The sequence below is a fragment of the Gadus chalcogrammus genome, chromosome 19 (genome assembly GCF_026213295.1).
Source record: "Gadus chalcogrammus isolate NIFS_2021 chromosome 19, NIFS_Gcha_1.0, whole genome shotgun sequence".
Lineage (NCBI taxonomy): Eukaryota > Metazoa > Chordata > Actinopteri > Gadiformes > Gadidae > Gadus > Gadus chalcogrammus.
The window spans coordinates 18738398-18751712 of NC_079430.1; the positions used below are offsets into that span (position 1 = coordinate 18738398).

Here is a 13315-nt window from a genome sequence, read left to right on the forward strand (position 1 = left end):
AATATATAAAAAATAGTCAAAGAAACAAATCAGTCAGACAAAGAAATGTTTTCATCCATCATTTCATTAAAATTATATTCACAAAGCCCATAGTTGTTGGCTTCACAGATCTCATCTGTCCATTTAAGTTGGTCTTCTCCTGAATTCTTTAAGCAGTTCTTGTCCTTGTTACCATCAGGTTTTCTTCTGCTGCATGAGGGGTTAACCACTGACAGGACGGTCCCTTCAACCCATCTCAACAACCCTTCACTGGCCTCCATCTGTCGCTCCAAGCCAGTTGTTCCCGCTCGTACCTGCTGATGAAGTCAATCTCCCCTTTATTGACCACAACCACCAGATCTGCTCTGTGGGAAACGCAGAGCTTCCTGCACTTATTCCAGGATTCCCACTCTCTGGTAAGCCGGTAACATGTACACACAAACTTATCCCAACCACCTGGACAGTCCTGTGGGCAAAGCAGTGAGTCTCTCTGCTCTGTCAACATTCTTCAGCCTTTGGAGAAGTTGCTCCACGTCTTTGTCCATGCATACGGTCTTTTGTTGCTCTATCACATTCTTCAGCCTTTGGAGAAGTTTCTGCATGTCTCTGTCCATGCTTTCGTTCTTCTCCAAGACGGTCTTGTGTTGCACTGCCAACCCAAGCAGTCCAGCCAGCAGGGCAACAGACAGCAGGACCAGAAGCACCACCCCAGCCCTGATTGGACACCGAGGAGGGCTCACAGGGTCCGGCTGCTGACTTCTTACTGTTCCCAGAGTATTAGAGGACTCCTCACTACTAACGGGTGGACTGCTTACTACATCGATGACCCTTGACATTCCATAAGCAGCTGCGGAATTACCATGTTTCTGCAGCACATGTGATAATGTTCACTTTGACATTGAACAGAAACAGATGTGTCTATACCAAAGTCAAACTCAGCCCTCTGCAAAAGTAATAAAGAATTATAGAGAACAGATTGCACAAGTAACAGAAAATTATTTCTATGGTCATTTGGCGGATGCTTTATCCAAAGCGCCATGACAATAATGTAACTGCAATAATTACAGATACATGAATGACTGAAACATTAGATTTAAGATTTACCTGTTCTATGCAGTGGCGGCACCAGAAGTATTTGAACCCGGGCACTAGATGAGCGACCCAGGATCGGATTAAAAGACTAAACTATTTTTTATTGAGTCCCAATAGTAAATTAAAAATCAATATCATTGTCCCTTTGATCAATGTCTGTTCAAAGGGACCATAACAAACTAATCCAATGAATACAATATCAGCAAAACATATGAATCAAGAGTTGCTTTAATAAAAGGTCAAATTCACACAGGCAAACACAGCTGTATACAAATTACTGTATGTGTGCGAATGCATATATGCATATGTACCTTCAAAAGTGTTCATTCAGTAATTTTAATGGAGATACACCTTGCAGCCAATCAAAGCTCTGGGCAGAATGCAAGAACAAGAAGCGCGAAACAAAACAACGTAACATCCTTTTTTTCTTCTTTCTTTTTTTTATCATCCGTCATTTATTAGATTATGTTCACAAAGCCCCCTTCTCTTGCTTTCACAGCTCTCATCTGTCCATTTTAAGTTACTCGCGTCCCCGGACCTCCTTAAGCAGTTCTTGTCCTTGTTACCATCTGGTTTCCGGCTTCTCCAGGAGGGGTTATCCACTGACAGGACGGTCCCATCAGCCCATCTCCACATCCCTTCACTGGCCTCATCCGTCGCTCCGAGCCAGAAGTACCCGCCGTACCTGCTAATGAAGTCCAGCTCCTCTTTACTGTCCACGACCACCAGATCTGCTCCATGGGAAACACAGAGCTTCCTGCTCTTATTCCAGGATCCCAGCACTTTGGAAAGCAGGTAACATTTATAACCAAACTTATCCCAACCACTTTGACAGTCCTGTTTACAAAGCAGTGAGTCTCTCTGCTCTGTCACATTCTTCAGCCTTTGGAGAAGTTGCTCCACGTCTCTGTCCATGCTTAAATTCTTCTCAATGACGGTCTTGTGTTGCACTGCCAACCGAAGCAGTCCAGCCAGCAGGGCAACAGACAGCAGGACCAGAAGCACCACCACAGCCCTGATCGGCCACCGAGGAGGGCTCACAGGGTCCTGCTGCTGACTTCTTACTGTTCCCAGAGTATTGGAGGACTCCTCTGTCCCCACATAGTCCTGGTGTTGATCTCTGAGGCTCTCAATGCTATCGTAGTCGTCCTCTATACCCTCCTCTCCATCTACTTGTGTGTTCCTGGCCATGTTGGGCCTGGCATGAATCACCTCAGCCATATTCTGGTCCAAACTGGTTTCAGAGTTTATCTAATCGTCCTACACCTATGCGTGTTCGGTCTTTCTGTGCGTTTGGAATAACAGCATCTCAAAGTCTTACCTACTTTCATCAAACAGGAAGTATTTTAACCGGATGCCACTTTACATGGGCTTGCAGAGTCAATGTGTATGATAAGACACATCCTGTTTTCTTAGTAAGTGGTACATGTGGTGCATCAATTATAGTCATAAGCGTAAAGTTGATTCGATCAACATCAAAGGACCAAAATACACATCAAGACATTCTTCAAATACACATTTGAGCTTTAGGTCTTGGCTAAAAGTAAAAGTCCCCCAACAGAGCTGACTGTCCATTTGCGCGAGAGGGGTCATGAATCCATGAAGGATAAGGTACGTGTACATGTTTTGTAAGTTGTAGTCTTCCGGGAAGAGATGTCCCACACCATTTTTTACTGGCCCACCCATTGATCTCTGCCCACGCTACCGACCAATTGGTGTGCCCGAATTAAGTAATTGGACAGGCTTATTATAGGCCTCCAACATCCAAAGATTTATTTATTTTTTGCATTCCATTTTTTTAATTGGTCAGGATGTAAAGAATCAACGAATATGACAAAAAAATGCTTCTAGAAGAAATTGTCTACCCCAGCTTTAACACACCATCGCTTCAATTATTCTTCCACCGACAACAAAGATGCATCATCTTATGACAACTTTATTGCTTTAAAACAACGTGTAATCGGCATATGTACAGAACAAAGAACTTTAAAGAGTGTAAAAGGTATAAAAGATAGTCACAAAGAAATGTTTTCATCCATCATTTTCGTAAATTAAGTTCTCAAAGCCCCTAGTCTCTGGCTTCACAGCGCTCATCTGTCCATTCATAGTTGGTCTTCTCCCGGACCTCTCTTAAGCAGTTCTTCTCCTTGCCCCCATCAGGTTTCCCTCTGCTCCAGGAGGGGTTATCCACTGACAGGACGGTCCCATCGACCCATCTCCACAACCCTGCACTGGCCTTATCTGTCGCTCCATTATCTGTCGCTCCAAGTACCCGCCATACCTGCTAATGAAGTCCATCTCCTCTTTACTGTCCACCAGGGGCGGCCTTCCCTACAGGCGGGTTAGGCGGCCGCCTAGAGCGCCATCTAGAGGGGGAGCGCAAAATAATGCGCCCGAAAAAAAGAAAAAAAAGAAAAAACACAATTATATATTTTTTCCCTCCTGGCGCATATTTTTGCGCCCCTTCTATATCTCCAACCAATATTTTGACATTAAAAAAAAAAATCTAACATTTGGGTAAAATGAGCCAAAAATCGAAAACGGAAGGGGAACCTACCTCCTTGGTTTCGTCAGAACATGCTAGTACTATAAGGCGTTTGGTTAGAGTGTTTTCAAGAATCGAGAATCAAGAACGAAATCAAGAAAATGAAGAGGCAAAAGCCATCCGGGGCGCAATTTTTTCCTCCGTGGATTTTATTCTTGAATTAATGTTTGTTCATCGTTGCGATCGTTGTTGTGTTTATGTGAAAGAAATGCAGTTACAGGGCAAAACTGTTTTTCAAGGTTGCAATTCAGTTTTCGTGGGGAATTAACAAACTTTTCTTATTTTATTTTTTTATTTATTTTTTTTGCGAAGGGGGGGGGGAGCGCAGGAGTGAAGCTCGCCTAGAGCGCCAAATGTGCTGGGGCCGCCCCTGCTGTCCACAACCACCAGATCTGCTCCATTGGAAACACAGAACCCCTGCACTCATTACAGAATCACCACACTTTGGACAGACAGTAACATTTACAACCAAAATTATCCCAGCCATTTGGACAGCCCAGTTTACAAAGCGATGATTCTCTCTGCTCAGTCACATTCTTCAGCCTTTGGAGAAGTTGCTCCAAGTCTCTGTTCATGCTTACAGTCTTCTCCATGATGGTCTTGTGTTGCACTGCAAACCTAAGCAGTCCAGCCAGCAGGACAACAGACAGCAGGACCAGAAGCACCACCACAGCCCTGATCGGCCACTTAGGAGGGCTCACAGGGTCCGGCTGCTGACTTCTTACTGTTCCCAGAGTATTGGAGGACTCCTCAATCTCCACATAGTCCTGGTGTTGATCTCTGAGGCTCTCCATGCTATCGTAGTCGTCCTCTATACCCTCCTCTCCATCTCCTTGTGTTTTCCAGGCCTTGAAAATCATTTTGGGTCTGGCGTGAATCACTTCAGCCATATTCTGGTCAAAATGTTTTCAGAGTTTATTTTATTGTCCTACCCCTATGAGTGCACGGTCTTTCCGTACGTTTTGATTTCCAGCATGTCAGTCTTAACACCTTCTTTGATCAAACAGGAAGTATTTTAACCAGAGGCTACTTGCTACATGTGCTTGCAGAGTCACTGTGCATGATAAGACACATCCTGTTTTCTTAGTAAGGTCGTGTATGCTGTCCATCACTTATGGTCATAACCATAAGGTTGATTGTTCGATCCACATCAAATGGACCAAAATACTAATCATTACATTCGTCAAATACACATTTCAGCAATAGGTCTTGGCTAACCATTCTGAACCGTTGCATATAGTATATGCACAGCCATTAACAGTATATATGCCGTATACTATTAATGGCTGTGTCTGTTTCAGAAGATAGTTTGATGGACGTTAATGCTATTATTGATGTCCCCTCCAGAAAGAAAGTCCATGTTCATGGCCCCCTCTAAGTTACAAATCCAGATCTGCCCCTGGCCTACAAGGTAGACGGACAGGTAGGCCATCCAATCATTTAATTTGGCCCTAATGAAATGATAGGCCTGCGACATCCATCTTTTTTTTAATCTTTTGTGCATTTGATACGACAGCTTTATTCCACATTGCTTCAATCAGTTTCCAAGCTACGAGAAACGCATAATCTTGTGACAACTTTATTGCTTTACACAACGTGTGATCGGCATATCTACAAAAGAAAGAACTTTGAATAGAAAAACAAAAGTAGATATAAAAAAACGGAAAAGATCCAACAACGTCTGCCCTCAATCTCGGTCTGTTGTCTTTGTATCCAAGTGCCCGCGTGGGAAAACCAAGTCGGGAGGCGAACGCTCCCGACTTCCCCAGGGTCCTCCGCGGAGGGCGTGGTCCATGGTTACCACGGTAACCATGGTGGCGGCGGTGGTGGTGGCGGCGGCGGCGGCTGCTGCTGTGAGGGTATGCTGTGATGATCTGGAGTCCTTGCCGTTTATGAAAGCCGGAAGAGAAAAGCTAACAAATTAATAAGAAATTTAACCCATGCAAGGAGAAAGTTCACTTTTTCTTTGTAAACTATCACTACTAAAGGGTGTACCACATACTACATCGATGACCCTTGACCTGCCATCAGAAGCTGCAGAATGACCATTTGTGGTCATTCTGCAGCCTTTGTAGATTGCTACTGGGGATGTATAACACAAGTGTAGTACTAAATGTGCTACTGCACATTTAGTAATCTACTAAATGCGCAGCATATTACCTGCTGCACATTTGATAATGTTTCCCTTAGACATTGAACAGAGAAACGTGTCTATACCAAAGTCAATGTCAACCCTCTGCAAAAGTATTAATGAATATATATTGAACAGACGTAATAAGTAACAGGAAATGATTTGTACGATCATTTGGTAGATGCTTTATCCAAAGCTCCTTAACAATAATGTAACTGCAATAATTACAGATCCATGATTGACTGAAGCATTAGATTTAAGACGCACCTGTTCTAAGCAGGGGCGGCACCAGAGGGAATTGAACCCTGGCACTAGTTGAGCGACCTAGGATCAGATTTAAAGACTAAACAATTTTTAATTGAGTCCCAAAAGTAAATTAAAATCAATATCATTGTCCCTTTGAACAATGTCTGTTCAAAGGGACCAAGTCCAAACTAAATCCAATTATTTCAATATCGGCAAAACATATTACTCAAGAGTTTATTTAATAGGTCAAATTCACTACAGCATACGCAGCTGTATGGACACTGCATTTACATATTCAATGCAATTTACAAATTACTGTATGTTTGCAAATGCGTATAGGCATATGTACCTTCAAAAGTGTTCATTTAGTAACGCAAAACTAAGTGCATACCTTCAAGCTTATTAAGTGTTTTGCTGTGATCACACCATTTTGTGATAAAGTCAAGTCCAGATACATTTCAACAAAAAAATAATTAAATAATTAGCTGAGGGGCTAAGACAAAGTCAGCAAATGCAGCCCTAGATAGAAAACTGGTGTGGTTTGCAGCAAGTGGAAACCAGCCAATGTCTGTCATGACTCTTTACCGCCTAACCTCAGCCTCCAACACCAAGAGCAATTGTTGAAACATTGAAAAGACAATGTAACAGCTGCATCTATGTACAGCTCCTGCAGGGACCAGTGAAGTCTTCATGTCATCTCCTTGATAACACATTGCAGCCAATCACATCTCTTAGCGAATGGCAGGACTCAACAAGTACGAAACATAACAAACAACGTTGTTAGCATTAAGATATAGAAAAATAGTCACAAAGAAATGTTTTCATTCTTCATTTTCTTAAATTATATTCACAAAGCCCATAGTTTCTGGCTTCACAGCTCTCATCTTCCCATTTAAAATTGGTCTGCACCCAGTCCCTCCTTAAGCAGTTCTTGTCCTTGCCATCGCCAGGTTTCCGCCTCACCCATGAGGGGTTATCCACTGACAGGACGGTCCCATCAACCCATCTCCACAACCCTTCACTGGCCTCATCTGTCGCTCCGAGCCAGAAGCAGGAGCCCTTGCCGCTAATGAAGTTCATCTCCCCTTCATTGTCCACAACCACCAGATCTGCCCCGACGGAAACACATATCTCCCTGCTCTTATTCCAGGATTCCCACTCATTGGAGAGCCGGTAACATTTACAACCAAACTTATCCCAACCACCTGGACAGTCCTGTTTACAAAGCAGTGAGTCTCTCTGCTCTGTCACATTCTTCAGCCTTTGGAGAAGTTGCTCAGTGTCTCTGTCCATGCTTACAGTCTTCTCCATGACGGTCTTGTGTTGCACTGCCAACCCAAGCAGTCCAGCCAGCAGGGCAACAGACAGCAGGACCAGAAGCACCACCACAGCCCTGATCGGACACCGAGGACGGCTCACAGGGTCCGGCTGCTGACTTCTTACTGTTCCCAGAGTATTGGAGGACTCCTCTGTCCCCACATAGTCCTGGTGTTGGTCTCTGAGGCTCTCACTGGTAGCGTAGATCTCCACTATCCTCTCCTCTCTCTCTCCTTGTGTGTTCCTGGCCATGGTCATCATGTTGGGCGTGTTGTAAATCACCTCACCCATATTCTGGTGCAAACTGGTTTCAGAGTTCTTTATCATCCTACCCCTATGAGTGCTCAGATTTTCTGTGCGTTTTGGATGCCAGCACGTCAGTCTTAACGCCTACTTAGAACAAACAGGAAGTATTGTGACCAGATGCTACTATCTGCATGTGCTTGCAGAGTCACTGTATATGGTTAGACACATCCTCTTTTCTTACTAAGTGGTACGTGCAGTACATACATTATAAACGTAAGGTTGATTGTTCAATCATCATCAAAAGGACCAAAATACACATCAAGATATTCTTCAAATACACTTTTGAACCTTAAGACTTGGCTTAAATTAAGCTATAGTTCCACAGCGGAGCCGATTGCCCATTTGTGAGAGAGGTGTTAAAAATGCATGAAGGATAAGGTAGATGTGCATGTCTTTGTAAGTCGTTTTCATCGGTCTTCTGGGAAAAGATGGCCCACACCATTTGTACTGGCCTAGCCCATGATCTCTGCCTACGCTACCGACCACTTCGGTGTCCGACTTGTACGGCCAACCCAGTATCACGCTTTTTCGAGCTGATGGTGTAACAGTATTGTTAATATGCTCTGCAGGTTTAATAGACGGGGACACTCGTGTTGCCGGTGTAGCCTCGGGTACTTTATTTCAAGCTTGTTTACATTACAGTGTGTTCACCCCTGATCCTTCCCCCATATACTTACTTACAGGTTCCTGCGCATGTCACTACGTCTCCCCCTTTTAGTGAAGCTCCAGCATTTCTTTGAATATTTTTCTTATTTCTTTGTTTACTTTGAATATTAATAACCAACAGTAAACATACTCTCCAGTATAATGTTTATCTTCAACCCCATAAACCTCTGAGACAAACTAACTTGTGTGGCGTGTTACATCTTTTAACCAAAACCAAGAACACACATTACATAATTATTATCATTTTGTCTAGGGGTCAGGGTGAACTACCTGATTATCCTGCTCTGTTAAACCATGCTCCCTAACTGTATAAGACTGGTGATTATTACAAGTCCATCCTAGCTGGGTTTCTTATGACCCGCCTTGATCTTGTCACGGTAGGGGTCTCTGGAATGACCCTGATGTGGAGTCCATCTCTCCGTAGACTCCCGAGGGCAGGTCAACGTTTTAAGATCTTGGTGTTGGAGCTTATTGAACCAGGAAGTTTGTTCCTCCTTCATGTCTTGATCCTTCCTTTTGAAAGCCTGGAGTTCAGGCCACTTAGGCTGTAGTTTCTCCTGGCTAACGGGCAAAGGTGTTCTGATATGCCGATCCCATCAATAGCTGTGCTGGGGATGATCCATGTGACAACGGGCTAGCCCTCTAAGCCATGAGTGCCTTGTGTGGATCCTCTCCCTTACCCAGGAGAGATCTCACCGTCCGCACAGCTCCTTCAGCTTCCCCGTTGATCTGTGGATAACGGGGGCTGCTGGTCACATGGCTGGAGTAGTTTTTTCTGGTGAAGTCCGCAAACTCAGTTGCAGAGAACCGGGGGCTGTTGTCGGTGACGACAGTCTCCGGGACTCGATGGCGTGTGAATTTGGACTTCAACTTCCCCTTTACATGGGCTGTGGTAGTTGAGGTGAGGTTAGCTTCTTCAATGTAGCGTGAGAAGCAGTCAATTACCACAAGGCACATTGCACTCTACCTCTGAAAATGATCTGGTGCAAAGCGCTGCCGTGGTCTGGCAGGTAATGGCCTCGTCAGCAGAGGTTCTGGTGCATTGTAATCCTCCTTTGCACATATCACACAGTTTTCAACTTTCTGTTTTGTGTTTGGTCTGACCCGGCTGAAATAGAGACTGCTGTGCTCTGGCGATACATTTTGTCATGCCACGGCCCAGTATTCTTTTTTCTTTTTCATCTCGATCAAATTTATCCGGATTAAGAAACATTGAATTGGATCACTCTGATCCAAATACCAAGTTTCAGGATCACCAAATCCTGTTTACCAGAGGCTTAAACAGAACCAACAGTGTAGCCTACTGGCTTAGCAAAGAACACCAGGTGGGCAAAATATGGGTGGCCACAAATAGCCATTGTTTGTTTTAATTTTTAATTAACAGAAACATTTTACATTCCTTATTTTGTTCTAATGTTAAATAACAAAACAAAAAAATATTATCAAATAGTCCAAATATAATTGACAGGACAGATACCAGATCTTTCCATCTCTGCCTTTAGGAATTGTATCTCCAGCTGCACTTTGGCCTGCTGCAGTTGGGTAAGCAACATTTTTTATTAACCCAGCTCAATTTGTGCTTCTGTTCTTTCGGTATTCGTTTCAGAAGCAACTCGTAGCTATCACCATCCTGGTTTGTAGCTGAGGAACGTTTGTGTTTTCTAGTAGGAACGTCTTGGACTTTCTCCCTTACATCCACAGATCTCATTTTGGTCACATTCTTCTGAAGTCGTAGCCTCTGTAATTGTTGCCTCGCCATCTCCTTCATGCCTTCAATGCCATGCAGAGCCTCAGATTTTTCTCCTCCTATAATATCAAGGACCATTTCAGTGAATTTCACCCCTCTTATTTGGCTTGTTACCTGTTTGGTTCTTTTTGGCTTCCGTAAGGTTTCTCGTTGCCTTGGCCCTAAGTGTCTTCCATCGCAACATAACTTGTTTTATAGTCCCCTTCTGGCCTGATCTTTTTCCTGGCCTAAATGTTGTCTTCTCCTTTATCGGTCACTTCTCCACCCTATGCAGAGCTGAAACCTCCTACTATTGAGGCAAAATTGCCCCGAACACCCTCCTGCAGTGCACAGGTTTCTGCCACAGTGAAATTAGGCCCTTTTGAGTCCATGGTTCCAACTCTTTGGTGTAGCCAATACTGATCTTATAAGCCTTGAGCGTGATTGCTTTGGCTTGTGCTCAATTAGGCTCAAACCAGTCAGCTCGTTGCTGGATAATGGGTGAGACCATTTAAACACATCATGTCTTTGCACCCACAGCTGATAGCGTTGAGATTTAATATTTATTTTTTGGTTTACCATATCTCATGTCACATTCTCATTACATGTGACATATATTTTATTTATATCCATGGTCACTGTCTTTATGAATGATTTGTAAGAAATGTATGTATCATCAGTAAACATTGATTTTGTGATCATTTGTGATCAAAATCCTGATTTTATTTGGTTGAAAAATCACAACTGAATCCACCCTTCCAAAGAGATCAGGATAATCCTGTTTTGTTGGATCAAATAGCTCCCAAACCGAGTTCAAAATCGTCAACGGATCCGCTCAGGAGGGAGATGAGGGGTTTGTGGTCTGTCTGGATGAGAAAGTCCATTGCTACTAAATAAGACTGAAAGTGCTCACACACTCCCAGGTCTGCTCCAGCGCTTCTATTTCAATCTGGGCTCAAGGTCAAGGTCAAGGTTGCATACCCGTGGGTAAATTTGGTTTGCAGGGCAAGAAAATGGCGTTCACACACACAAGCATACACAGTAAAAAAAAAAAGGACACTACAAAAATACAGAAGACAAGACACACGCTCCTCCTCTGTCATGCTGCGTGAGATGAAGTCAACTGGACACCAGTCCCCTGACGTGGCTTCTGAGACAAAACCCGTCCGAGCCCAAATGAGGAAGCATCTGCTGCAACTTTTGTGTCTTTGTTGGGGCAGTGCTGTGCTAGGACAGCGGGTGAGCTCAGTTCTCAGTTCCGTCCATGCCAGTTTATGACCCCTCCCCCCCTTGGATGGCTTTGACAGGTAAGCCATCCAATAATTGAATTTGGCCCGAATGAAATGATAGGCCTGCAACATCCGTCTTTTTTCTTTCTTTTGTGCATTAGATACCCCAGCTTTATTTCACATTGCTTCAATTAGTTTAAAACCGACGCCAAAACGCATAATCTTGTGACAACTTTATTGCTTTACACAACATAGGTAGACAGGTAAGCCATGCAATCATTTCATTTTGCCAAATTAATTGATTGGACGGGCTTATTATAGGCCTGCAACATCCAAAGATAACCCAGATTTATTGTTATTTTGTGCATACGATTTTTTAATTACTTCTAGATATTTTTACGTTAACTACAATGGCAAAATTGAGACTTATACTTTTTTTTTTGAGACTAGACTTGTTTGTTTGTTTGCTTTTTTGTATTTTAGAAGTGGTATGCCCACTGTGCTTAGCCAACAGTTTAGTAGTTTACATAAAAATCTCTAGAAGCAAGTTAAGTGGTTATTGTTTCTTTCCATTAAAGAGTATTGTCTTGAGCAGGCCGTGCAACTGAAAATGCAGGCTATGAATTAGGAGGGATTTAGGATTTGCCAATGTCCAGCAGGTCACCCTAAAATTGACTAGAATGCAGGAAATCGCATCTTAGAAATTCAACATTTTCTGGGGAGGACCCCCTGACCCCCCTCAGGGCTAAGCCCCGGATGTACACAGAGTCTTGCTCCGCCCCTGGACATAACACCTCGCAGCCAATCACAGCTCTTATTAAATGGCAGAACTCAACAAGTATGACACAAAACAACCACGTATTTTTGCATTAAGGTATAAAGACTGGTCTCAAAGAAATGTTTTCATAGATCATTTTATTAAATTATATTCACAAAGCCTATAGTTTATTTCTTTACAGCGCTCATCCATCCATTTAAAGTTGGTGTCCTCCCAGTCATTTATTAAGCAGTTCATGTCCATGCCACCATCCGGTTTCCCGCTGAACCAGGAGGGGTTGTCCACTGACAGGACGGTCCCATCAACCCATCTCCACAACCCTTCACTGGCCTCATCTGTCGCTCCCAGCCAGATGGTCCCGCCATACCTGCTAATGAAGTCCATCTCCTCTTTATTGTTCAACACCACCAGATCTGCTCCTAGGGAAACGCATAACTCCCTGCTCTTAATCCAGGATTCCTGCTCATTGGAAAGAAAGTAACATTTACAACTAAACTTATCCCAACCAACTGGACAGTCCTGTTTACAAAGCAGTGAGTCTCTCTGCTCTGTCACATTCTTCAGCTTTTGGAGAAGTTGCTCCCTGTCTCTGTCAATGTCTGTCTTGTGTTGCACTGCCAACCCAAGCAGTCCAGCCAGCAGGACAACAGACAGCAGGACCAGAAGCACCACCACAGCCCTGATCGGCCACCGAGGAGGGCTCACAGGGTCCGGCTGCTGACTTCTTACTGTTCCCAGAGTATTGGAGGACTCCTCTGTCCCAACATAGTCCTGGTGTTGATCTCTGAGGCTCTCACTGGTAGCGTAGATCTCCACTATCCTCTCCTCTCTCTCTCCTTGTGTGTTCCTGGCCTTGGTCATCATGTTGGGCCTGGCGGAAATCACCTCAGCCATATTCTGGTCCAAATTGTTTTCAGAGTCCTACCCCTTTGAGTGCTTTGTCTTTTTCTGTGCGTTTTGAATGCTAGCATCTCAAAGACTTAACACCTACGTTGATCAAACAGGAAGTATTTTAACCGGATGCCACTTTACATGGGCTTGTAGAGTCACTGTTAATGATTAGACACATCCTGTTTTCTTAGTAAGAGGTGTTACGTATATTTTAAGCAGATAAGCTGCCCCCACATAGCCACAAGGAAGCAGGATCGAACACATAAGCTGCATTACCCCCACATAGCCACAAGGAAGGAGGATTGAACATATAAGCTGCAATAACTACTCCAGCCACAGATGGCAGCCCCTTTAGACAGGTGAGGAAGCCGGAGCCAATACGTCACATAGGCCACGCCTACGTCACATA

General features: G+C 43.8%; 2 protein-coding genes across 2 annotated transcripts; both read right to left on the reverse strand.

The window, feature by feature from the left end:
* Positions 1 to 6821: 6821 nt before the first annotated feature.
* Positions 6822 to 7601, reverse strand: LOC130372308 (C-type lectin domain family 6 member A-like). Its single transcript, XM_056578265.1, has one exon. The coding sequence runs from the start codon at positions 7599 to 7601 to the stop codon at positions 6822 to 6824; it is 780 nt and encodes a 259-aa protein (XP_056434240.1).
* A 4546-nt stretch (positions 7602 to 12147) lies between these two features.
* On the reverse strand, positions 12148 to 12909 carry LOC130372309 (C-type lectin domain family 4 member C-like). The gene has a single exon (XM_056578266.1). The coding sequence runs from the start codon at positions 12907 to 12909 to the stop codon at positions 12148 to 12150; it is 762 nt and encodes a 253-aa protein (XP_056434241.1).
* Between the last annotated feature and the right edge of the window lie 406 nt (positions 12910 to 13315).